At 50.9% G+C, this 26,728-nt stretch overlaps 2 protein-coding genes across 3 annotated transcripts in view; both read left to right on the forward strand.

Moving 5' to 3' along the window:
* pdlim2 (PDZ and LIM domain 2 (mystique)) overlaps positions 1 to 18,209 on the forward strand; it is a 32,242-nt gene extending 14,033 nt beyond the window's left edge. The window contains exons 6-10 of one of the 2 annotated variants that reach the window (XM_047016039.1): positions 660 to 729; positions 11,310 to 11,428; positions 14,895 to 15,040; positions 16,215 to 16,329; positions 16,629 to 18,209. In XM_047016039.1, the coding sequence (XP_046871995.1) occupies positions 660 to 729; positions 11,310 to 11,428; positions 14,895 to 15,040; positions 16,215 to 16,329; positions 16,629 to 16,821 (643 nt within the window). In that variant the 3' untranslated portion in view covers positions 16,822 to 18,209. Of the gene's footprint in view, positions 1 to 659; positions 730 to 11,309; positions 11,429 to 14,891; positions 15,041 to 16,214; positions 16,330 to 16,628 lie in introns of both variants that reach the window. The other variant, XM_047016038.1, reaches the window with a different exon arrangement.
* Positions 18,210 to 22,417: 4,208 nt separating this feature from the next.
* adgra2 (adhesion G protein-coupled receptor A2) overlaps positions 22,418 to 26,728 on the forward strand; it is a 36,311-nt gene continuing 32,000 nt past the window's right edge. The window contains 1 exon segment of the mRNA XM_047016015.1: positions 22,418 to 23,360. Coding sequence (XP_046871971.1) covers positions 23,116 to 23,360 — 245 coding nt within the window. The 5' untranslated portion in view covers positions 22,418 to 23,115.

Consider the following 26,728-nt stretch of genomic DNA (forward strand, 5'->3'; position numbering starts at 1 on the left):
AGAGAGACATGCCCACTGAGCCCTAAAGTTCAGACTTGGAACGCTTTAAAAACATCTGACATCTCGGGAGAAGGAAAACTGGAGCTCATTCCGAGTTTTAATTGAGCATTTTGCTCTGGTATGTTGGGCTTTCTGGTATAAAGGGCCGAAGCACGCCTTTTGCACTAAGTTGTTACTCCAGTCCTAAACAGGCCCAGGGTGAATGGGTAGATGAGTACCAGACCGAAAATGGAGCCATGTGATTGTGCTGCTGTAACAAAGGATACGCACAGGATATCACATTCCAGCCTTCTCATTCACTCCGACAAAAGGCCTGGCTGGAACATTCACGGCTGTTGTCAAAGGGCCCAATCTGGTAGTCTGCAGGCCCACTTTTGTGGGTCACAGTTCAAACTTGTGAACCCGGGGGGGTGCAAATTCACCTGCAACCTCAGTCTGCAGTCCTGTTAAAGATGTGTTGTTTACACTACACAGTCACTGGCGCACTCCATTTCGAGCACGTATTTGATATCGATCGTGAACGGCAATGGAGTGAACGATGCTGTGTTTTTTTAGATAGGAAGCGATGTCTCATCGGTTATCACAGATGACCACAAGCCTTGTGCATGAGTCTGCAGACCAACATTCTGACCGTTGTGTCCCTGTGTCTCCTTTCCCAGCGTCCAGCTGCGTTCGTGGTCTCCCGAGGAGAAGCTCCACAGCCACAGGTTGTCCAGACCCCTGTCACAGGTAACCAGATCTCACTGATGAAGGATGTGGCTGCTGTAGCACAAAGCCAGGGCCTTTCCTACCAAACAGCTGGAACTGCTGTAGTCTGGTTGAGGGCTTCCCCTTCTCATACTGTGTGAATGTCACGCACTACAAACACAGGAAGCCAACGTTCTTTCAATATGTTTGATCCACGCAGGGAGTGTGTGTATAAACTCAAAAGGTTACCGTTTAAAATATCTGACATTTCAATTGACGCAGTCTGGAAATAGTTTGGACCCAGACCGCCGTAAGGAAGAGGGCATGATTAGCTCCCTACTAAACGATGGCCTTTACCTTTTCGTGGTCTGCTTGCAGTGGCTCATTATCCTAAGCCCTTCTCGTGTGCTGTCTGTCATTGCAATGAAACTTGGAGGTTGGGGGTTATCGCTTGATATCTGCTGTTGAGTTGAGCTACGCTTATTTAATGTTCCAGTAACCAAACAAAGAAGAGGATGAGAAGTGGGGCTGGCTGGGTGGGTGAAGGCGTCTGGAAAGACTTCAGTGAGTTAAGAAGAGAGAATGTTGTGGGAAAGTTCGTCGCGAGATATTTGAAGTATGTCTCACTGCTCCAGTCCCAAGCGCGGGTCTCACAGAAGACACAACATGGGAGCCGAAAGAGCAGGAAAAAACACACAAGACCTTTTTAATGGCAGAAGGAATTCCAGTCATTCTAGCGGTTCTGCGGACGTTACATGGAGTTAGATAAATATGGCCCTTTTGGCCTGAGGTCTGAACTTCATAACATACAAGCTCTTTATCTGGGGAAGGCTAACGTCTACCCAGGCAGACTGACATGGCTGATCAGTTCTGGGATACTGTGTTCCCTTCGTGATGAAGAACATATCTCAGGCTCCGCGAGGGCATGTGTGGCTCATAGGAACGAGGTTCCATTCTTTTTAAACAAACAAATCAAATCACAAACAAATCAAAACAAACCACTAGGAGCCGAGCATAGACACAATGTTCCTGAAAACCTTCTCCGACTGGCTGCCATAATTCCAGTTGATGGTCGAGTATTTTTGTGTGATCCTTGGTCTCGTTAACTCCCCCCCCCCCCCCCCCCCCCCCCCCCCAAGCTGATGAGAAGGGGTGGGGGGGAAAAGATGCACCAATCCAATCTGGTTCTGACAAGCAACATTCTTTCTACAACATTCCTCCTTTCTTTTCAGCGTGATTTAAGAAGTAATATCTGCTCGTGGCATGTCGTCTCTCTTCCTGAGGTTGTTTTAAGGAGGGGGGTGGGGGGGGGGGCCGGGGGGGGGGGGTGGTGGTGCCTGAGGATGTCTTTGTGTCGACATGAATGATCTCTCCGTTTTGGATGTCTGGGCAGATGGATCTTTGCAAAACGCGAGGGGTTCATGAGACGTTCAGTGTGAATCTTTTTGAAGTTCTATCAGCGTTCTAGACCCCCCTCTTCCCCCCCCCCCCCCCCCCCCCCGCAGCGGACCGACCGCCACGATGGTCCTTCTCGAGGGGACGAGAGGCTTTCATCGAGCGGCTCCACGGAGCGCACGGAACTTCACGCTCCTCCGTCACGGCTGGTTCGTCTGCGAAGACCTTACGTGCTCGTGGTTTTTATGGAGGCAGGTGGGCCAAAAGGCTTTGGAAGCTTCCCCCTCAGATCTCTGAGGGGGTTCTGGGGGATGGCGGTGGGGGGAGGATTCTGTTCCCGCCCCCCCATTTTTCGGTCCTTTTTAAGATCCGCTCACCCTCTTTCCCCTCATTTTTCATCTCCAGTTGGACTCCAGATCCTGTCTCCTAGGCCCTCTGGGGGACGTTGCATTCCTGCTGTCTCTCTCCTCTCCAGTATCAACTCCACGGTTGTTTTCCTTTAACACTGTTCATCTAGTGGCTTTCAAATGGAAACAAGACTTCCTCGCTCTTATACGTTTCTGATGAGAGGAATTTCCTACTGTACTGTACATGGTTATGTTCTTCAGGCTGGTGTACGGTGAATACAATTCATGTATAGAGTATTGATTCTACGTATTCTTGTAGCTTGTCCTGGACATCCTCTCAGGTTCAGCTGAGGCTCATCATCATGGGTCTCTCTGTGTCCTGCCCAGCCTAGCTCCTCTCTGTTTACCAGGTTCCAGGGCCAGCGGGGGGAGAGAGGACAGGGATCTTAGCCAGGCCCCCTCCCTCCAGTGGAGGTGTCCTCCATTTGAAAAGGCAGCCAGGCCTCCCCTCCCTGGTAGTGGGGGATTAGTGAGTGGAGGCCTTTGAGAGAGAGAGCGAGCGCGCGGCGGCAGGGGGGGGAGGGGCTGAGAAGAGTCCCGCCCTGGACACTTGGGCGTGTTGTGCTGCTCTGGCTGGCAGGAACACAGCGGCTCAGTGAGGCCAGCGTGCCCACAGGGGCCCCCGGGGGCCCCGGCCCCCTCTGACAAGACCCCTCTGTCCTGGCTGCGAGGTTCAGAGCCCTGCTGCTGTATCAGGTGATCAGCCCTGACCTGAAAAGCCTGCTAAAAGGCTTCTTTTTTCCCTCCCCCCCCTCCCCCCCCGTTCCTGTTTTAGTCCCTCCTGAGTGAGTGGAGTGGGATGCGTGGAGACCCCCCCCCCCCCCTCCCCCTCCCTCGTTTAGCAGGGTGTTTGATATCCTGAGAAAAAGCCTCGGACAATGGCGGCAGTGACGGCAGGCAGCTCTCGGGGAGGCTGGTGTTTGCTTTCCTGTCCGGCCTCACAAGGCCTGTCCTTGTGTGCGGGGGGAGAGATGGGCATGGGGGGGGGGGGGTCGGGGCACAGGGCAGTGGGACACTAGGGAGGCCCTCTGTCATTCCCAAACTGTACTTAAACCATCCCTCCCCCCCCTCCCCATAGTCTCCCAGTAGCCCCAGGACAGGGACAGTCATTGTACCAGACCCAGAAGCCCCTTATGGAGGTGCGTGCGGAAACTGGGAGCGTAGCCGACGGCACCAGACGTCACACTGGAACTCCTGTGTCGGCGGTTTCCAGCAGACGCCTCCCCTCTATCTGGGCTGTCTAGTGTGACAGCCACTTGGCTTGATCGAGACCTCCAGACCTCAGTAGGTAAAGACCCGCTCTAGCACCTGAGCCGTAGCCGCCCCTCCAGCTGCTCTGGTCTCTCTCCAGGCCCGGGGTCTCTGAGGGGCAGTCCAGCCTCCCCTCCAGGAGGACAGAGCTGGAGCCAGGCCCAGATCCCCGGGACCCGAAGCCGAACCCGGGAGAGCGTCCGGCCGTGTCCGGCCGCCTCCAGGACTCTGGAGGAATCGGGACGTCTGTTTCCAACATCAGGAAGTGACCGCAACGGGATCCCTACTGCGGCGAGCAGGGAGCGTGGCCAGGCTGCCTCTCACGAGGGGGCGGGCGCGTCATCGGACCGTTAAAGGACCAGGATCCTCCCCCCCACCCCCACCCGTCTGGGTTTCCGTTCAGTACACTTTGAGGTTGTTGAGGGTAGCCTTGGTGGGATACCTCATCCTGTGTCAGAGACGGGCTGGTTACTGTATAAATAACCCCCTTGCTGGAAGGAGGCCAGTCACACTGTCACTGTGGGCCGCATGCAGGCGGGGGGGGGGGGGGGGGGGCTGGGGGGAGTTCTTCCTGCAGGTTGAGGCCTCTGTATCCATCCCTCCATCCATCTGTCCGTCTCTTTCTCCATCCCTCCATCCATCTGTCCGTCTCTTTCTCCATCCCTCCATCCATCTGTCCGTCTCTTTCTCCATCCCTCCATCCATCTGTCCGTCTCTTTCTCCATCCCTCCATCCATCTGTCCGTCTCTTTCTCCATCCCTCCATCCATCTGTCCGTCTCTTTCTCCATCCCTCCATCCATCTGTCCGTCTCTTTCTCCATCCCTCCATCCATCTGTCCGTCTCTTTCTCCATCCCTCCATCCATCTGTCCGTCTCTTTCTCCATCCCTCCATCCATCTGTCCGTCTCTTTCTCCATCCCTCCATCCATCTGTCCGTCTCTTTCTCCATCCCTCCATCCATCTGTCCGTCTCTTTCTCCATCCCTCCATCCATCTGTCCGTCTCTTTCTCCATCCCTCCATCCATCTGTCCGTCTCTTTCTCCATCCCTCCATCCATCTGTCCGTCTCTTTCTCCATCCCTCCATCCATCTGTCCGTCTCTTTCTCCATCCCTCCATCCATCTGTCCGTCTCTTTCTCCATCCCTCCATCCATCTGTCCGTCTCTTTCTCCATCCCTCCATCCATCGCGTGGGCTGGCCAGCTGCTGGCTTCACCCCGGGGCTATTTTGGGACGGTGTGGCGGGCGGGCGGGCAGAGCAGTGGTTGTAACAGCAGAGCAGAAATGGGAGACTTGGCACGCAGCGAGCAGAAATATCAGAAGATGTTTTTCAAATTCTGTTCCCTCCCTCACCGTTTTAGTAAGACATGCAGATCTTCAGGATGTCAGGAAGTCATCTTCTTCTTTTGACTAAGCACCAGGCCCTCTACAGTCCCCCCCCCCTCCCCTCGCCAACCCAAACAGGTTGAGCAGACAGTCTAGCCTCGATGTGCTGTTTCAGGTCTGAGTGGAGCTGCATTTGGCCTGGCCTGAGCTGGGCTGTGTCTCTAACGGGGCCAGGCTAAGCTGAGCCAGTTAGGAGGAGAGAGGAGGATGGGGTGGGAGAGGGAGGGAGGGAGGGAGGGAGGGGGGAGGAAGGCCTGTGAGCGGACAGAGCGTGGTCTTTTCACGGAGCCCCTGGCTGTTAAGCCCCAGGTCCATTGTGGCCTCTGGACAGGCAGCATGCCTCTCCTCATCCCCACTGATTGATCAGCACCGCAGTTTGTTCTCTCCCCTGTAGTGGAAAAGCAAACTGGGGCATTTTAGATCCCCCCCCACCCCTCCCCCAGCCTCTCCTGTCTCCTCTCTTGGCTCTCCCAACCTACCAGGCCCCCAGGGCTGCTCCTGGGGACGCTTGCTCGCTGGCTTTTACGAGGGAAATGTTGGCCGCCAGTGATGGGCCGTTTTTATGAGTGAGGTTTGCGAAGGCGGTCAGTTGGTATGTCAACATTCCATAAGTTGTCGTCAAGGTAACCGTGTTGATGTGCGCCCGTGTACGTGCCAGCAAAAACCGACACCTCAGCACATTCAGCAACTTGACTCGAGACATCGTCTTAGCTGGGGATAGTGTTTTCCATGGCTGTGTTTTGTTTGTCATAAATCACAATTACTTGACCGGTAAAAATGTTCTCTCCAGGTGAACCTGCAACCCAGTCATAGACGGTTTCGGGATATTTATAACCCGCTCATTAAGAGATGAATTAGAAACACGAGTTGAGGTCATGTGGATCTGACTTTTAAACCAAATATATCAGCGGCTCCCTACTGCATACTGAACATTATCACCTCAGCTGTCTCGACGGATGAGAAGTTTCCAACCCCTCGAGAACTCTTCACCTCCAGACCTCCCAAAACACAAACCCCTCTCTCTCTCTCCCTCCGTCGACCATGGTCTAGCTCGCTCGCCCGCTCCAGGATAGATTGTTTCTCTTCTGTAATGGTCCCCTTCGCTGTGACTCAGTGTGTATGGTTGAATCCGAAGGCTCGTAAATTAAATGTATCGGGAAGTCCAGCGATTTTGACAAAGCCGTAATGAGCTCCAGATGTTTAATGAGCTTGATATGCAACTCCAGTTGGAGCCCTGTGGGGAATTTAATAAGGATGAAAAATGTGTTGCTCATAGCTTCCCCCTGTGGATAAATAAACGAAGCTTGGCGAAAGCAACCCGGTCACCCGGTCTATCTTGGTGCCTGTTGGTGGAAGGCTGGCTAGCTGCCCCAGGCTGCAGGGACCACCTACTGTATGGCCAGTATTCAACCATCACATGAGGGGGCTATGTCTGTGAGAGAGGGAGCGAGAGAGAGAGGGAGCGAGAGAGAGAGGGAGCGAGAGAGGGAGCGAGAGAGAGAGGGAGCGAGACTGACTGACTGACCGACTATCTGACTGCCTGACTGACTGACTAGCTGACTGACTGACTTAGTAGCTGACTAGCTGACTGGCTGACTGAAAGACTGACTGAGAGACTGAGAGACTGACTGACTGACAGAAAGAGAGAGATGGGGACAGACTGACAGAGAGACACGGAGGCTGGCCGCAAATTTGGGGCCAAAAGTCACATGTTCAGCTATTCTTGTTTTTGAGGCATTGGCATCGCGGACGCTGTTAAAGAGGAAGGCTGCAGTTCAGCTTACACTGCGGCCCAAATCCTTCTCGTACGGCTCCATCAGTTCTCTCTCCCCCTCGCCTTAGGGAACTCCCTGTCAACTAGTTCACCATATGTGCTCTAATGGCGGCTCATTATTCAGGCGGGGTGCGGACGCGAGCTCGTCGGGGGCCGAGCAGGAGTGTCGCTGTTGGAACGGATGAAGCCAGAGAAGCCCAGGGCCTGGATAGGACACCCTGCTCCCAGCCTGCCCCATCGTCTCCGTGTCTCTAATGCTCGTTTGTCTCTAATTTCGTCCATATGGTTTATATCAGAGCTGTCTCCCAGGCTGTGGGGAGGAGGAGGAGAGGGAGGAATGGAGGGGTGAGGAGGGAGGAGAGAGGAGTGCGGAGGAGAGGAGGAAGAGGGGAATAGGAGAGGGAGAATAGGGGGATTGGAGCATGGTAATGAGCAGGACAGGAACGTGGGGGATTCGTAGGCCTTGGCTGTTGATAACTTTCTAGATCCGTGGTCTGACTGTGGTCTCTGGAGCCCAGTCAGGTAGAGGAGGGCCTCATGCACGGCTCCTCTGCAGGACCGTGGCGGGGCACTGGGTGTGAAGTGTGTCGCAGCGCTGGTGTGGGGTTACCTGGTGTTTTGACACGGAGGAAAGCCTGGGGCGGCCAGGCTGATAGGAGTCTCACAGCTCGGCCTCCTGCTCAGCGCTAGGCCTTCCTGGTTGCCCTGGACCAAGCAGCCAGCCGCCAGACAGAACTGGATCTGGACTGGATCTAGTAAATGAAGGGTAGGATGCGATAAGTGAACACGTTGTTTTTTTTCGTAGCTAAAGAAAGTATGTTGTTTTGGTTGCTGTGTGCGATGCCAGAGGAGGCCTGTAGTTCACCTGTCAACAATGGGCAGATTATTACAGATGGTGGAGGAGCAATGACAGGGACTAATAAGAGGGGAAAGCAGAGGGAGGGAGGGGGGGGGGCTAGGAGGACCTCCATGCTTGTAGTCTGTTGGAAAGGAAATACTGTACATAACTGTCTTTCCTCTCCCTCCCTCCCTCCCCCCCTCCCCGCATCATTATCATATCTGACTGTGTAGGAGGCCGTCTTGAGTACAGGACTTTCTTCAAGCATCAAGCAGATCCAGTCCTCCCTAAAATAGCCCCCCCCTCCCAGCCTCGGCCGGGTCCTGCCAGCGTGCGTCTCTCCCATGCCCTGTAATCGAAGCTCCCGAGGCGGGTAGGATGACGAGGCACCGCGGGCCCCGTCTGGAGCCAGACAGAGGACTCCTCCTCCTCCACTGCCGCTCCGCCACCACCAGCCCGCGTCTGCCCACCCCATGATCCAAAACAGCTGCCCCCCCTAACACCCCCCCCCCCCCCCGCCATCTTTTGCTTCCTGTTTGTTTGTGTCTCCGTCCTGTCCCAGACTGAGGCATGTTTGGGTTGTTCCATGAGTGGCTCGTTCCATCTCTCTCTCTGTCTCTCTCTGTCGCTGTCTCTCGCCCGCTCTTGCGTTCAGTCTATCGTTTATTATTAGGTGCGTTCTTTCGTTCGTTCCCTCCTCACTCGATCATTCTCGTCGGCCCATGGCACTGTTTAGTTTTGGCTGCACCCCCCCCCCCCCCCTCCCTCCCTGAAGCGCTTTGGACATAATAACCATTCTGGCAGTTGATTAACCTTTTCCCTACTGTGTGTGACCACACATCTTAAAGAGAAACCGGCAGCAATCCTGTGGGACTTTTTGATCAAAGGTGAATTGGTGGGTGAGCCCTGCAGTGTGTGTGTGTGTTTATATTCCTCTCCTGTCCTCTGCACCAGCACAGCAGAGGGGGCAGCTCACTGATGCAGCCGATGTAGAGTTCAGAGCAGGTCTAATCATGGCTTCCTTCTCCTGGCTACTAGAATGATTGCTTGTTGATGTAATTTTCCCCTCGCTTCCCCTCCAAGCCCCCCCCCTACACCATGTTCTTCCTCCAGGACAAACAGCCTTTTGTTTCCGGCGGCGCCCCTTCTGCCAGCTGGGGGAGCTGGGTGATGCCGTGCTGTCCCCTGGTCATGGTGAGCGGAGGAGACCTTCTAAGGCCAAACGCTGCTCCTCGGCTCGGCCCTCCCGTGTTTTTTTTGTTTTGTTGCTCTTGGGTGCGTGGTGTTGTGTGTTTCTTTGCATTCCTGGCGAGTCTATCATAGATTGGAGCTGCGATTAAAGCTCCTAAATCACTGCTTTGGCGAAGTCTGCTGTTAGACACGACCTCTGGAGCTTTTAATGAGGGTTTAATCAGTTGATAAGGAGCAGAACAACACGCCTAGATAAGGGCTCGATCCATCCCAAGGATTTACTGTAATGGGCATGGTGTTGGCGTTTCCAGCCCTTGGTGACTGTGCTGGGAGGTAATTCTAACCAGAGAGTGAACTACTGTGAGTACTCTGGCATGGGACCTGGTAAAAGCTTCCTGGCATGGATCAGTGCCCGTGCTCTGGAAAGAGAAAAGAAGGACTGGCTCCAGTAGAGAAGGGAGATATTGTTCAAAGGGCTGATGAATTGGAAGCGGGTGCTATGGCCACTGTCTCTTCCCCAGGCCTCAACTCCTAAGCTCGGCCTCCGGTCTTCAGCCTCATCCCCCGTTGTGAGCCCCAGCCTCTCAGTCCCAGTCTCATCTCTGGCCCTGGCCCCGGCCCTCAAATCCTGGCCTCCATCCCCAGCAGCTTCGAGCTCAGCCCCCGAGCCTCAACTCTTCTATCTGTTCCCTGCCGTCAGCCCTCTAAACCTCAGCCTCTGGGCCCCGTCCTCTCGGTCTCCGTCTCCGCCCCAGTCCGCATGCATGTCTGGGTTGTGGTAGTTGGAGGGGGAGCCTCTTGATCCTGGGGCGGGCCTCTGTGCCACTGATGCCAGCCTGGGACGTGGGCAGGCCACAGAGCAGAGTAATGAAACGGCACGCTGATCATGGAGGGCTGTGTTGAGGATGTCTACCTTCATTCTGTGTCAGGACAGGAACAGTCTGGGGGAAAAAAAGACTTTTGTTTCTTCCTTTGGTATCCTAGACAGCTGTGTGGAGGGGGGGGGCGGGGGCTCTCTACAATGAGCTCTCAGGTGGTCAGCGTTAGATGCACTGCATCGAACCGTTAAGAGCTGTTTTATTTGTTGGGATTCCTGGCAGTAAAAGTGTCTGGGCTGAGTTACTCGTACTAGCACAGACACCAGGTGGGTTTAGTGGTCTGGCTGCAGGTGCCTGGGGTCCATTTCACCAGGAACTCACACACACTCTCACACTCACACTCGCACACACTCACACACACGTGCAAACCACACTCAAGTCATTAGTACAAAGCCCACTTGTCACATAATCAAACTAGTTCAATGTTCACTCGTGTCCACTATGTCTGCTGAGCTCAGGGATGACAAGGTCCAGTGCATTAAAATCAATGACACCAATGACACCAATGCACTCAGTGGCATCTTGTTTCTCTGTACCAGGATGTCACAGCTCCTCAACAACGTGCATGTAGCGCCCCCCTGTGGCCCGCTGAAGCTCTTAACATTCTGCCCACATCATTGTCTCGATATCTGTGGAAAAACACTTGGATGACAGGCTATTAAACTGATGCATGACTCCCTCAGGTACAAACCATTTGATAAAGCTCGCTGTTTCACCGCGGTAATCTCAACAGACCGTGTTGTGTAACACCTGTATCGGGACCAAACTCCTCCACATCTGGGCTCCGTGGAAGTCAAAGCTGTAGCCCCCCCTCTCCTCCTCTGCAAACGGAGAGGAGAGTCAGTTCCAGACATCTGTTACCATGCCAACGGAATCTCTTGTCGTCATCATCAAGCCCGGAGGGGCTGGAGCCCAGCTGAGGGGCAATCAGGAACTTAACGAGGTCGACGCAGGCTGTCAGGAAGTAGCGGGGCAGGAGATAAATGTGAGATTGATTAGGAGGGAGGAGGACAGCTAATAGGAGAAGAATGCTCGATGAGGCTCACGCGATACAAAGCCTGATGGCCAAGGCTGTGGGAGGGGCCTAACCATAACTATGTGGGAGGGGCCTAGCCACAAACCTTATCCACAGGGAATTTGTGGCCATGGTGACTTGACCTCAGTACCACCATGCGCACCACCAGGAGGAGAACCGGACAGAGAACCTGGGATGAGGTAACAAGGCCTTCAGCTGCCTGTTCCTTCTCTTCATCCGGTTGAGAAACATTCCCCCCCCCCCCCTTCGATTAAGCAACCATGTGGAAACAACAGAAACAGACTCTCTTGACGACAAACAGAAGAGACGGCTCTTTGTCTCATCTGGCGGCTCGCTCACACGCACAGCGGGCTCCATGTGGGACGGAGCGCTGGGAAGCCAGCAGCACCTGCTTTCAGTTTGAGCTGGAGAAGCCGGAGGGAGGCCGCTCCTAACCTGGTCTCTGTCCCCCCTTCTCTGCCCCCCTAGGAGTTCTCCTCTCCAGACTTCAGGAGCAACTCCGTGTCCAGCCGCACCCCCACCCCTCCGGGACGCTACTCCCCCCTCAGCCCTGTGGACCGGGACATGTCCATCTCTCCCAGACGCAGGTAAGACCCGCCCCTCACCTCTCACCCCCCCGCTCTGCTGCTTAGCAACACTGTCCCAGTCTCCAGGTACCCTCTTTCTAAACATATGTTCCAATTAGATGCAGGACTTGATGGATAAAGTGGTCGACGCTATCAGAGTCGAGGTTATACACTTTCTGAGATGTCTAGCTATTCAACACAGCTGGTGGAATTCATCCCTGATCTACATGTCTTCATGGAACAGGTTTGCGAATCAGGATAGTCCACGCATTCAGTAACGAGTAGAGTACATCGAATCCAAACGCTCCTCAGGTCGTCTGGTTTATCCATCTTCCTTTTAGAAGGTGTGCAGTGTGTGTGTGTGTGTGTGTGTGTGTACGTGAGGCTGCCGTCTGGACAGAGGGGGGTTGGGAGGTGTGTGCATCTGTAAAGCCTGTATGCATGCATGCGGGGCTGTAGGAGTCTGGGTGTGTATGTGTGACTTTAGGAGTCAGGGTGTGTGTGTGTGACTAGGAGTGTGTGTGTGTGACTGTAGGAGTGTGGTTAGTCTTGGCCCCCTGCTCCTCCAGCGGCCCCTGGCCAGCTCTGTGAAGCGTCATGCTCTGGCACTACACCCAGCCTCCTCTCATCCCCCAAAAACGTCTTACTTTACTTCTTCCCCTAATTGGCCCCCTAGTCTGTAGACCCCAGTCTGCTCACCATGCCTCACCCCCTTCCCAACCGACCAATCACAGGCTAAGCTACACCCCCTGTACCAGCCCCTTTCTCTCTCTGAACCAATGAGAGGAAGCAACGGGGCACACCTTTCAGCCTGACTTGTTCTTCTCCTGTCTCGCCTGGTGTAGCTAGAGGTGTGTGTTTGTGTGTGTGTCTGTACGGTATGTGCAGCTGTGTGTGTGTGTGCTGAGTTGCTACAGCAGTGGATAGACGTGCAGCAACCATCACATCGGAAGACAGAGCTAAGCTGGTTCTTACAGAATTGTTCTCGCCTGGTTCCCCTTTGTCTCTGAGGTGAGTCGGGTCTTAGTTTGGATTTGGCTTGTTAATGACTTCAAGGATCGTTTGATAAGTGTTTACGCGATGAGTGATGCCAAGCAGTGCTACAAAAGACATGTCTATTGTCTAAATGTTGTTGAACTTCAGAGCAGCGATACTATCTTATGTTATGACTGCACACATTTCGAGGCTTATTTACCCACCGGTGTTTTTCTGTTGATGCTAATCGTGGTCTGTCTCTGCCAAGTGTGGATGTGAAAACATGGAAGGGATGTTTTACACCGACTGCAGACATTGAGCATGCTGTGAAGAGTAGGTGCCCAAGAGGCAAACTCTTAAATGAATTCTAAAGATACCATACGTTTTATAGATTTCAGTTTGTTTCGCTTTTTTCTTTTTTCTTCCCATCAAGTATCCTTGATCTGTGGTGCTCCAGTGTGCATTGAGAGATAATGTTTGTCGTCTAGCAACTTCTGCCAGAATAACCTGAAGGTTTGTGTTCCAAGCCTAGTCACTCACTTCTGACATGCCGTTTATTTTGCTCTCAGGCTTTCGGGGCTGTGTGGGTGAGCCAGCATTTCCATTGGTTTTCTGCTTTCCAGTCACCGGGGGCACAAGGCAAGGGGGAGAAGGGGAAATGGATTGTGGAGGGTGGAGTGGAGCATGAGGGAGGATTTGGAGGGTGTGTTGAAGGGAGTCTGTTTTCAATTTGAACCATGTTCTGCGAGGCAGGGAAAAGGGGGTCATTGGCTTCAGCCAGAGATTTACAGTCTCGTGTCTTTTTGCCATCTACTGTTTCAGCCGCGTTGCATCAGCGTTGTTCGACTGCTGATGAAAGGCAAACAGCGTGCGCACACACGCACACAAGTTGGATACAAAACCAAACACAAACAAATCATGAAAGCATGTACACTACAGTGCTGTGTTCAAATCATCCTAGCCACTTTTTGTTTTTTTTTCTTCCTGTGGTCGTTTTGAACAACCCCAGAGTGTTCATCTGCTCTGATTTACTCACGCACAGATAAAAGGGATCGGGTCGTTTTTGATGCTTTGGGAGTTTCAGTCAGAGCTGGCCTGCGATGACACAGGCTCATCCAGATGAGGGGAGTTGGCGGACTCGACCTGACAGCTTGGCCTGGGGGCTTCTGGGCGCGTGGGGGGGGGGGGGGGGGTCAGCCCAGTTGGCTGCAGGTGAGCGACACCTCGCCACACCTGTGCCTCAGGCTGGGTCTGGTCAGACCGGTTTTCCCCCAGGTGCCTCCGGGCAGCTGTGTCGACGGACTGTCACAACATTCTTCATGCCTCTGTTACGTGTGTGTGCCGTCTTCCCTGTCCGTCAGTCTACCTGTCACTTTTTCCTTTCTCTGTTGAACTGCTGATGGGCGGAGAGGAGATTAATTTGGCAACCGCACGCAACCGCGGAATGAACGCGCTGTTCAGTTAACACCGTTTCCACCACCCCAGCGCGTAAGAATGCGCCCGTAAAACGTGCTAATGGTGAGCTAACTGCGCTGTGAGCTAATCTGCTAATTAGACAGCTACACCCTGAGGGGTCGGCTCTCCTCTCAGCCGTGTCCTACCAACACCACCAGCGCTTTCACCCGGTGAAATGACCCAGAAACAAGGTTTCCGATTTTCCGGTAGCTGTTCGGCCCTGAGGCTTCAAAGGTGTCCGTTGACTGTAGCGTGTCATAAACGGGCACCTTTTTTTCGATGGCGTGAGACAGGCTGGTAGAACATGATAGAAGTATCACGCCTGTCTGCTTTTTTTCTTTTCCATTCAGGAATGCCTTGAGGCAAACTACAGGACGCTGGTCTTTATTGCCTCAGTCATGGCTGAGTCTGCAGAGGCAGCTTCCTGGAAAGATTTAGATACTGCTACAGCTCTTTTTTCCCCTACGAGGGGCAAAGAGCCGTCTGTGGTAAAGGACATCTGGGAGATCTGTAGGGATCAGGGTTAGTATAGTGTAGTTGTATGTTCTGGCTGTAAGACCTACACACTTTCCATGATGTCTTCGGCCTCTAGGTCAAACTCAGGACAGCAGGAGCTCTGTAGGTAGATGGGAAGGTGATCCTGTCAGGGCTGAGGGAAGGCGGTGTGATTGGAGGCTGGCTTTGGCAGGTCGCCTGGGGGGGTGCGCCTACAATGTAGACTTTGCGCTGGTGGGTCAAAGTCAGAGACTAGACTCCCGTCTTCATTTCCTCTGGATTCGGTCAAAACAATCCCCCACGCAAGGTCCACCAGGACATCCATGCTGCCTTTCGGATATCTCATGGACGCTTCTACCGTCAACTGTACAGTGCTTGTATGGAAGGACAGTGTTCGCTCTGCCAAAGTACACACAACACCGTGTGTATGTCCTTGTAAAAAGTCTTTTTATTTGTTGTGTTTTTATATTCTGTTTGGAGCCCAGAGGGAGGATGTTGATGTATGAGCTAACATAGATGCCCGTGAAAAGACGCTGACCTTTGACCTTCCCCTCTGCAGCAGCTCCAGCAGTGACTTTGCCATGCAGAGGTTCGACCGCGACTCGGAGGTCTACAAGATGATCCAGGAGAACAAGGAGTCTCGCACGGCCCCCAGGCAGTCCAACACCTTCCGCATGCTGCAGGAGGTCCTGGAAGCTGACGAGAAGGGTAAGGGGAGGGCCTCCTACACACACACACACACACACACACACAGGCATCATACCAACACACATACACACTATCACTACAACGACACACACACTCATGCACGCACGCGCTCATATCAAACACACTCTCTGTCCCCCTGTATGACCCCAGTGGCTCAACAGCTGTGTCTGGTGGTGGACCCAAGCCAATGCGTGCTTCCTTCCGCTTCTTCCGGGGTTCAATAAACCCCCGGCAGTCGTGCAGCCATCAGTAGAATACGGACCCCTGTGTACACCCGGATAACTTACCAAAAATTACATTCAGTCAAATTCATTCGGTTTTAGCGCTGTTCACCCGGGTGATTCTCGCTGGTCGTCCGTTCCATCCAGGGCTAGCTTCATCAGATGGGACAGGACTGAGTGTCCAGCCAGAGACTGTTGGTTCCCAGCCTCATATGGGCCTCACATGTGCTGGAGCTTAGCCCTCCTGCACACCTTCCGCTCCCCAGACACGAGAGAGCAGCCAGGAGTATATACGGCGTATGGTTCTATTCCAGAGAACTGGCAGAGAAAATAAATCCCTGAAACTAGAAATAGCGTATTTATTTATTTTTTCTTCAAGGTGATAACCACTTGCATGGAGACACACTTGTCATTAAGGCTGTTATCGAGGTGATAAACAACAATTGAGGTGAAGACAAGCCATCTCTCCACCAGGAGGGGGGGGGGGGAGACTGATGCGCCCAGGGCTGTGAAGACAACCAGAGGGGTGATGGGATAAACAGGTTGTCAGCAGGGAGGGGGGGGGGGGGGGGCGTAAGCCTGTCATGACTCCCCTGATGAGAGGCTGTGAATGAGGACGCTGCTGGCTCTGACCCCCTGCTCTTTCGCCTCTCCTCCTCCCTTTCAATCACTCCTCACCCTCCCTCTCCGCCCCCTCTCTCTCACTCTGTCTGCCCCCCCCCTCTCTCTCTCTGCCCCCTCTCTCTCTCTCTCTCTCTCTCTCTCTCTCTCTCTCTCTGCCCTCTCTCTCTCTCTCTCTGCCCCCCCTCTCTCTCTGTCTCTCTCTGTCTCTGTCTCTCTCTCCTTTCCTCCCTGTATCTCTCTCCTTTCCTCCCTGTCTCTCTCTCCCTCTCTTCCCTTTCCCCTTTCCATGCCCCCTCTTCACTCCCTCTCTCCTCCCTCCCTTCCTCCAGAGGCCGCTCAGCGATTCCCCGGGAACCTCTCCGCCCCCAGCCCCCCCAAGCCCAGCCCAGCGGTGGGAGGAGGGAGCAAGCACCACACCTGTGAGAAGTGTGGCTCCAGCATTGTGTAAGAGTCCACCTGGCCCTCCGCTCCGGCCTACTCCCTCTGGGAAACCCGAGGACGCATTGCGCAACTTCTTAAACACATGTGACACACACAAGCCCTGACAATTATACCGTGGCCTTAGGCATGTGTTGTACCTCCATAAATCTACAGGAACATAATGAGTTGGTGATGCGTGTGTGGGCCTGGTCGTGTGGTTTGTGCGTTCTCGTGCTGGTGGTTTTTGCCATGTCGCCGCAGCCGGCAAGGTAAAGCAACAACATCTAAGGGGTGCGTTTTGTTTTATTTCTTGTGTGCTGCAGCACCCAGGCGGTGCGCATCATCGACGACCGCTTCCGCCACCCGGAGTGCTACACCTGCACAGACTGCGGCCTCAACCTGAAGATGCGCGGCCACTTCTGGGTGGGCGAGGAGATGTTCTGTGAGAAGCACGCCCGCGAGAGGTACCAGGGCGTGGGCGCCCCGACTCGCTCCACTGTTTCCCCCCACCACTGAGGCCCCTGCCCCCCCCCCCCCCCCGCGCGCCCTCCGCTGCCCCACCCTGGACCCTCAAGACCACCTGATCTTCAGTTACAGACCCTGGGCCGGGGATTGGGGCGTGGGCGTTGGTCGTGCACGAGATGTGCCATTTCTATTAGCCTTTACAATAACTTCACTTTGCAGTTTTACCATACAGATTTTTTCTTTCCTGTCATTTGTACATGGTTTGGAAGTGTGCTCTTCAATGTCCTTATCCCAGACCATGTAGTCTATCTGGGTTGATACTGTAGTTGGCTCGAATGATAATACTGTACATCGGCATCATATACACCCTACTACACGACAGGACTGGTTTCCTGGTTGTACGAGCAGCAGAGTTATGATGAAAGCCCTTTAATTTCCTATTGATTTCTCAAGACCCATTGTATAAGTAAAAAGAGACCTAAGATTGAAAATGACATAATTACGAATGGTGTGTGTTTGTGTGTGCGCAAGACTGTTTTTCTGTGTGTGTGTGTGTGTGTGTGTGTGTGTGTGTGTGTGTGTGTGTGTGTGTGTGTGTGTGTGTGTGTGTGTGTGTGTGTGTGTGTGTGTGTGTGTGTGTGTGTGTGTGTGTCTGATGGTATTTCAGTTTGATCATTCATTTGAAGTGCCTGGTTTATATTTGAATAACTGATTGGGTTTTTTTGTTACTGTAGAGTATTAGGACTGAGGCATTTAGGTTTTCTTCTTCTTCTTTTGTAAACACGACTACAGTATTTAGGAGAAACAACTTCTTGCCAATCTATACTTTAATTATGCTTAAACTTTTGCTTGTTGGTTAATGAGGGAATATTAAGACATGCTATATACAAATGATCTTTCTTTGTGAATATATTTTTGATGGAGAAATACACCGTATTAAATTGTTAATTTGCTTAATACCGCACATATAACCAATGCTGCATGACTTTTGTTTAGTTTGAATGGGATTCACTTCAGTTACATAGGCACCTAGACCAAAACGTGTGTGCACCTAGTCGCACAGAATGAAGGTTTACAGGATATTCTATAAGTTTTGCATGGTGAAGGGACATTTTCTTCATGTACAGGTTGGTTTGGAAATGCACAGTGATGTTTAGGTATAGGTGTGTACATTTATGCTGATATAGTTTGTTGTACATTTACGTTATTCACAATATACTGTAGCTTGGCCTACCGCCTGTATCGTGAGAACTAAGTGAAGTCGACTGCTCCTTGGCAGTACTCACTAGTAAGGCCCCAGGTGTTTGTACATTACATGACATCAAGTCTCCATGGACGGCAAGTGCCCTATTCTCACTAACTTAAAGGTGAATCGACATGTTTGCATGATGCTTTGTTTAAAAAAATAAATTGCATCTTTGATGCTGTCTAAAAAGCGATCTAGTTTCAATGGTCTTTGTGTGCTTCCTTGAGAATCGGAGATGGGTGGGGACTTGTTATAGGGATGTGGCTTGGATGTGCTCTGCTGTTTAGTTTTTAGGCCAGGAGAGGGCCACAGTGAGACCACTTTCTGGCTTGTGTTAAGTGGAAGGTTATTCTAGTGTGGGGAAAAATAATTTCACGAACACTCCCTTAACTGACATTACTGATAGGGATAGAACCCTGTAATAATGGAGATGAATTTTAGGCACATTAGTCAAACTTTATTGCGTTAACTACGATATATTGCGATCAACTTTGGTTTGAAAGTGTTTTAAAAGTAAAGGATTTGAAGGGCTTTGCTTTATTTTATTGATAGTACATGGTCACATCGAGATTCGAGATTTGGGATCGAGATGTGGGGTATGAACAGATTCAAGTTGCTAGGGTGTGGTTTTAGCATGGATGCCCCAGCGATGTCAAGAACCACCACTAGATGACGCCGTCTCATTATAGAAGAACACTGTTTCCAAACTGACGACAATCGAACTTTCCTCAATGTGTGATTTGTGTGACTGTCCCATCCCGTGGCAGCTGCGAGCGTCACTTCCACCCAAATACATGATCTCACCTCTTCGTCGTCTCATCCCTCCTTCCTCACCCTTTCCACCTTTCAGTTTCCCACCATTCCTCCCTCCCTCCTTCTCCCCTTCCCTGCTCCACCTGGAATGGAGTCCAGATGTGGATTGGAAGGAAGGAGGGAAGGAGAGATTGCTTGCTTAGCTATATAGAGAAAAGGAGAGGAGGAGGGGGGGGGGGGGGGTGCAGAGAGAATGTTGGAACGACATAAAGGTTTGTCTGGATGCCATTAAGTACAATTTGATGTAATGTGCAGTTTGGGACGTGACATTTAAAATGGAAACTGTGCTCTCCAGATGAGAGGTCTGAGGGGGGAGGGTGGAAGGGGTGGGGGCTCAGCAGTCAGAGGGGGGTGTTAAACTCGAAGCCTTATTTAACGACTTGGATAAACAGCCCTCTGTGTCAGGCGCCGGGACCCTCGTTCTTGAGGTAATCACGGCGGCTCAGTGAGTGTGCTCCAGTGTACAGTATTATGTACAGGAATAACAGCGCGGTGCTCCGGTGTGCAGGGCAGAGCACACTGCCCCATTGTGGAAGCAGGCAAGCTGGCATCAGTGAGGTGCCCGGGTTCCTGGATGTACTGGTGAATACATGTCACCCCCAATTGCACCGAGTCCCCCTTCTTTTTTAAAAATTATCCCCTGGTTCACCTTTTCATATTTCAAAATTAATACCAGATTTGACATGCTAGAGTTTCATACCTCTTCTGCTTCTCGTATATCAAAAAATTGTTGTTTTTTTTCGAGAGGAAATCTGCGGAGCGCTGTGAGGACGTGTGGACAAAGGAAGACTTGTTGAAAGGAAACTTTCAGAACTATACGGCCTTGTGTGTTTGTTTGACTGTTCAAAATAGTTTTAGGACACAAATACTTCTCACTTGACTAATATTAGCTGCAAGAGTGCATTTCAAAATGGGTATGAGGTGATTCCACCACAGAGGAAAATAGGAAGTTTCTTTCTTGCAGAGGTTTTAAGTCAGTCTGCTGCACTGTCTATTGATGCTGCTGATTAATGATCATCCCTGCATTGTATGGTTCTCTTGCAAAATCCATACAACTAGACTTGTTTTCGTATGCAGACAAGTAATATCTTTATTTATTGGGGCTCTAACAAAGTCTCTTCATGTTTCCTGTTACAGTGTACAGGGACAAGCTGTGCTAATACTAATTGGGATAATGAAGTGAGTAAGACAGTCCACATTCAATAATAATGGGTACCAGCATTGCTGAGGTCACCAAGTTATGAAAACAGTCATGAACTGAAATCACAACCAATTACAGGCAGTAAAATCATTCATCTATTTCGCGGAGCTCGAGGACAGCCTACCAGGGCTTAGGAATGATGTAGCCTATGCTTTACATCTCAGCACCGAGACGGAATTAATATCAACACAAAACTGTACAAACAACATGTGGCGTACAAGTGCTACTTGAGCAGTATCAATGTGTGGAGTTAGCTCTTAAGGTTGCAAGCGGCAAGATCGTATTGTTGTGGGCATCTCTTCTGATATGAACTTATCTCCCGACCTTTCCAATGCCCCGCGTCTCTCGTGATAACTTATCAGTGTTTTAAGTGCCAAGTATTCCAGCAGAACGTCAAATGAATGTAGGCCTACATAAGAAAGACGTCTGGATGATGTGTACACAACACTCAGAGTCTAGCAGACTCTTTTCTGTATTCGCCACACGGTGCTCGAGCCAGGACCATCTCCAGGCTTCTAATACCTGGTCGCACGCAAGATCCTGTACTGTAGTTCATGGAAAACGGCAAACGGGTCCTAGTGTCCACGGTGTGGGAATGGACCGGACAGGAAATGTCTCTTCTCTCTCTCTCTCTCTCTCTCTCTCTCTCTCTCTCTCTCTCTCTCTCTCTCTCTCTCTCTCTCTCTCTCTCTCTCTCTCTTTAAATTCGTACTTGTTCACTTGGACAAGACGACTGTCCAACCTTTTAAGATAGTTTTTGAGTGTGATAAGTCGTTCGACTTTCACGCCCACATTGACCAAAACTAATTATGAGACCCTATGCTATTCCATGTTTTGTCTTATTATAACATTTATAACTTTTCTATTTACAGTAAACCTCAATGTACGCACATTAGACTGAACTGTAAGTGTATGTTCACGCTTGCATGCCCAATTTCAGTGCTACCCCAACAGGGCCGTACGCAGGGCCCAAAAAATACTGAGGTCATGAGTCAGAACTTCTAGGCGGGTTCGGGGGCATGCTCCCCCGGAATTTTTTTAAATTACATTATTTAAATATGGCCATTTTCTCTTATTGAGTCTTAAGGAGCAAAAACATCATCATTATGACATTTGAATATGGGGCGGTGTGGAGCTTTTTAAATTTTGAGGTAAACATGGGGCATTCTGAGGCTTTTTGAAGGACCTTTATGGGACTCATGAAGTAAGGGCAAGTTACCACAATTTTTTTTAAATTATTATTATATGGCAACGACGGTACGAGCGTTCTGATTGGATAATGGGTAGTCACCCCAGCCGCGTATTGCCCTCCTCGCCGGTCAATACGGATCCGTATTGCCCTCTGACGTCAGCTTCAAAATGAGCGATATCGACAGTCAGCTGCTGAGTTTTACTATCCAGATGATGCTGAAAAGCTTTGTCATCGAAAGTGAGGATGAAGACCAGACTCTTTGAATCACTTGTGTCGTTATTTTGTGATGAAATTAAAGCCATTTTAGCAGAACCATGTTGTCCGCTTTCTATCAAAAGTAATGAGTTGCTTCGCAACACATGAAACACACCGTGAGAAGCTAGCTACAACTAAAGGTACCATTTATTTTCGTTTACAAAATGAAAAGAATCTAAAATTTCCATATAATAAACTACTTACTAACCTCGACCGTTCAGTCATGCCGGGAAATATCAAACTGAGGCTGGAACGTATCGACCGAGCGATAGCGAGTCAGTTTGATATTTCCCAATTGCCACTGAATTTCATTTTCAATCAATCACATCAATGACATATCATATCAATCGCAAAATGAATGTTGATTCAACCGGTGGAAATTGATTGACAACCGGTACTGACGGAGTTAACCAAACTTTGATTTGATGTTTCCTTATCTGAGTAGTAGCCTACACTGCTGCAATACAAATATTTCCACATGAAAATGAATCTTTCTTCTCACAGTCATCTGCCACTTAAACTTCTCTTAACCTACATGTTTAGTTTGCTGCGCTCCTCTTCCAGTGACTGTAACTAACATAGGCTAATCAATAACAGTAGCGGTATGTCTATGGCGGTAACATCAGCGTCCGACAGTACGTTTTGTTGATGACACGCAGCACGTATGTCCAAACTCTTGAGCTACTCGGCTCTTCAAGTATAAAATCACGTTACGGTTTGTGGGAGACCAAGATCATCGTCCTGCAGTCAGTTTCACGTGTACTTTATTTTGAGTTTATATACCACGATTTAAGCAACAAAAAAAAACAGAAATACGAAAAAAAATACAGAGGACACGACCTCGGTGTCCTCAATGGTAGTTACGGCCCTGTACCCCAAAAAGAAACGTTTAATTATGCATGAGCAGCGCTAGGACCCTGCGGATTAGTGCGCACACGGCGACGGAATGCGCGCACTTGGGGTAGTAACTGAATTTGAGTGTGACAGAGTGGCAAGTAGGCAAAACCGCTAGATTTTGGAAATTACAGAGCAGACTACCAAGACCCTCTCTATCCTTGTCTACATTAATATATTCACTTTCGGGATTTTTTTTCTTCGCAAATTGAATGCAGAAATGCAGAGGAGGATCTTGCTATCTTTAATCGACACATTTTAAAACTCCTCGAAGATCGAAACAAACACATTTTGAAGTTTATGAATTAGATGCATTCACTGAAGGACAGTAGACCGCTTTCAATCTGATCAAAGCCACTGGAATATCGACGAAACAAATTGGTTTAGGACAGACAACAGTGATCACATTTCACTTCTGTGACTCGAAGATTCAAGGAGATACAAACTAACGGGCGAACCTAAACTTCAACTCCAACCAAACACAAAAAAGCTCCGCTTCACCGGGAATTCTAAGGATGAGAGAAACATCTGTAGCGATCTATTGCGCGCAAGTTGCCATGACATAACGGGATATCGGAAAGGCTTTATAATGATGTAGTTGGTTTATAACTGACAGGAGTTGCAGCCAACGAAAGAAGGAAAGAAGAAAGTGTCAGCACAGAGCAAGTGAGCCCTCGTCCTCGGAGTCCTCACGGTGGAGAAATGGGATGACAGGGCTCAGCTGACGTGACACTGATTAGGACCATGTTCGTGCCCAGCGTTGACATCCCGCTGCCGGGGCGGCTTCTGCTGATGCTGGTGTTGCTGTGTGTCTCTGAGTCCCGGCCAAACCCGCCCTGCCCTGGGCTCATCACTAGCGGCTGTAGCTGCACCGATGATCGCACCAAAGCTCACTCCACTCCGGTCACCCGGAGAAGGGTCAGCTGCAGTAACAAGGAACTTTCTGAAACCCCCGATGCCAGCCTCATCCCGAACAGGACCGTCACTTTGTGAGTGATACCGTAGTATGCGTTGGTTAAAACTATTTTCTTATACATGGGGCGTTGTTTACAGGGGTCGGTAGAGATGGCAAATTGAAAGGAACGTGCTTTACGCGCACGTTGTAAGGCCACGCTGATACAAATACGTTTATTTGACCATATATTAGAAGTTCCAAAAATTTCATCCTCCAAAGTCATCCTTTGACAAAGGGGAAGGGGTTATGATGGGGGGATAATGTGAATAGTATTCCGTTATCTATCTCTCGGCCTTTAAAGTGGAAGAAAACTTTTGAAACGTGTTAAATTATGTCTTATCACCTCCAGACCCTTTATCCTCTGGTCATGGATGTTCTCAGATGATAAAATCATGCCCTGTGTTGTCTGAGGTACTGACTATGACATTAACCCTGTCAATGGCTTGGGCATAACTCAGTGGTAGAACCGCTGATTTAACCACCGTTCAAGAAGTTGCCGATTTAAATCACCCCCCTGTGTGTTATATATTATTTATTATTATAAATGCTATGATGTTGCAGCTCTGGCCTAGCTCTGACAGCGGCTAGCCCAGGCGTAGGCAACCCTGGTCCTCGAGGGCCGCTGTCCTACATGTTTTAGATGTTTCCCTGCTCCAGCACACCCGATTCAAATGAATGGTCATTACCAGGCTTCCACAGAGCTTGATAACGACCCATTCATTTGAATCAGGTGTGCTGAGGCAGGGAAACATCTAAAACATGCAGGACAGCGGTCCTCGAGGACCAGGGTAGGCATCCTACCCCTGGGCTAGGCTCTCAGTCCCAGCCAGTGTTGTCTCTGAGAACTAGGTGAAGAGACTGGCTGGTCTGTTTCCTGACGGCAGACTCTCTGAGGGGGAGTCATCATTTGGGGGCGCACTGGGGTTCGGTGCTCGCCTCCTCCCTGCCTGTGCCGCCCCTCTCTCTCTCTCTCTCTCTCTCTCTCTCTCTCTCTCTCTCTCTCTCTCTCTCTCTCTCTCTCTCTCTCTCTCTCACACGCACATACACACATACATACACACACAATCCAGCTGACTTGCCTTGCTAAACTTGGATAAACAGAAACACATTTCCCACTATTCTCCTCCCCTCCCTGCGCTCTAATGGCGGCTTGGCTCCTTCTTTTAAAACCATAACATCCCAGCAATCTCAGACAGCCGCCTTACAATCGCCTTCTGTTCAGGAAGGAAGGGTGACCGGCCGCTCTTCAACCCACCAGAGAGGGAGAGAGAGAGAGAGAGAGAGAGAGAGAGAGAGAGAGAGAGAGAGAGAGGGGGAGAGAGAGAGAGGGAGAGAGAGAGGGAGAGAGGGGGGAGAGAGACAAAGAGAGAGAGAGAGAGCACACTCTGTCTGACACTTCAATCATGGCTGGGGGCCATTTTTAGCATGATCAACTGTTATTGTAAGACGGGAGGATGTCATCGGTTAGGACCCAGGCCTCAGGACCTACAGTAAAGTGTCAAAAACATAGTGACCGTTGTACGCACACGGTAACGTCACAAGCAGAAACAAGACGCACGGTCCGACGAAGCACGCACAAAACAGTTGCTAACTATTACCTAACCCTTCACCCTTCTGACTTCCTTCAGCATCCCAGAATCCTCCTCACTCGACCAGTCGGAGCCTCTTTGGCTGCACATGGGCTCAGTAAAAAAAAAAAACTAAAAAAAAACCCAGACTGACCAATAGGAGAAGGCATAAGGAGGCACAGCCAGAGGATTTGTGCCCTGGGGAGACTGAAACGACCAGCGGTCCATTTACAAGCCCTTGTGTTTCTGCTTAATAAAGGCAGCACACAAACATCTGGAGAACACATTGCTGGGATCCAGAGGAAAGAATCCAAAAAGAGCCTGGGTGGCAGCAATGCATGCGACTGAAGACTCCTCTCGTCCCGGCACCTACAAATTCGCCTTTATTTGTTTTCCTATATGTTTTTAGCACACTGCGACACTTTTACGAGGCTGTGTAGCGAAGGGCGGGCCGTTCTCATCCTGTAACCCCCCCTAGTGAAAGAGCCGCCATCTTGATTGTTTATTGCTCGGTTTCCGATGTAGCTCGTGACTGGTGAGGTGATTCTTCGGAACTGTGGGTGAATTTCTCCTGAGCGGGTCGTGCTCTCGTCCTCAGGTCGTGACATGAGCTCCAGATGGGGAATGTTAGAAGTGGTGTTGATATTCCTGTTATTCCTGACATTCCTTCGTCTGCGGAGAGACTCCAGACTGCATCTCAGCTGCACCAGGGGTGGCTTAGCTCAGCTCTGCCCCTGGCTCAAAGCTCCCTCAGCCAGCCCCAACGCCCTCTCTCCTGGGGCAGGTAGGATGGAGGATCCTTCTGGTGGTTGGTGGCTGGTTGAGGCTGGTTGGGGCTTGAGGACAGCAGGCTTTGGGCTTCCGGGGCTGGTTCTGTGTAATGCACAACAGCTGGCCCCCATGAACATTCCAGCTGAGGCCCATTTGCCTCCTGGGAAATCCTAACGGGGGTTTGTTTATTAAAACTATTCGTTGGCTGTTTGTTGTTCCTGCGGAACTTGAAGGAAGGAACATTGAGCTGTCTGTTGTCACCTCTAAACCATCTACGTTACACCTCCAACTTAGAGACTATAGCTCACCATGAGAGCTATGTAGCTACGTTTGAGTCCAGAGGCACATTGCAATGGATGGAAAGGCCATTACAATCTTGTAACTGTAGCGCTCTGCTTTTGTGTCCTACCTATTTTGATCAAACTTGACACTTTGTAAGTTGTTTATAGCCATCAAGGTCTATTCTCAGCCTCCGCCAGAAGTTAGTCATCTTTTCCACTTTCTCCCTCTTTCTATCTCCCTCTTTCTGCCGCCTTCTCTCGATCTCTACCTCTTTCTCGCTCTCTCCCCACCCTTCTATCATGAGTTCATCCACACGCAGTAACGCTCAACCTAAATATTTAGCCGTCCTGGTAGGAAACTGCCTTGTCTAAACTTCTTCCAGATGTGGGCCTGTGCAGGGCCCGTGTTTAGGACTAATTACGCTCGTCTGCGATGGCGCTGAATCATCGGGAGAGGAGAGAGGAGGAGGAGAGGGCGAGAGATGGCGAAGAGAGGACAGGGGAAACGGAGAAAAGGAGCCGAGACAAGAGTATAAGAGATGGTGAAGCGGTAGAGAGGACTGGAAGGATCACCCGGGGGAATGTAAAGAAGACGGGCGTCCAGGAGGAGAGGAAGAGGGAGAGGGGGGAGAGAGCGTGCGCAGGAAAGGCGAAGAGAGAGGCAGAGTCTGGAGGCTTGGCAGGCTGTTCAGAGCGATGTGTCCCTGGAGACTCTGTGCTTCCCAGCCTCGGCCCTGGCCCCGGCCCCAACCCCAGCCTCAGACCCAGCCCAACAGACCTCA

The sequence above is a fragment of the Hypomesus transpacificus genome, unplaced genomic scaffold (genome assembly GCF_021917145.1).
Source record: "Hypomesus transpacificus isolate Combined female unplaced genomic scaffold, fHypTra1 scaffold_31, whole genome shotgun sequence".
NCBI lineage: Eukaryota > Metazoa > Chordata > Actinopteri > Osmeriformes > Osmeridae > Hypomesus > Hypomesus transpacificus.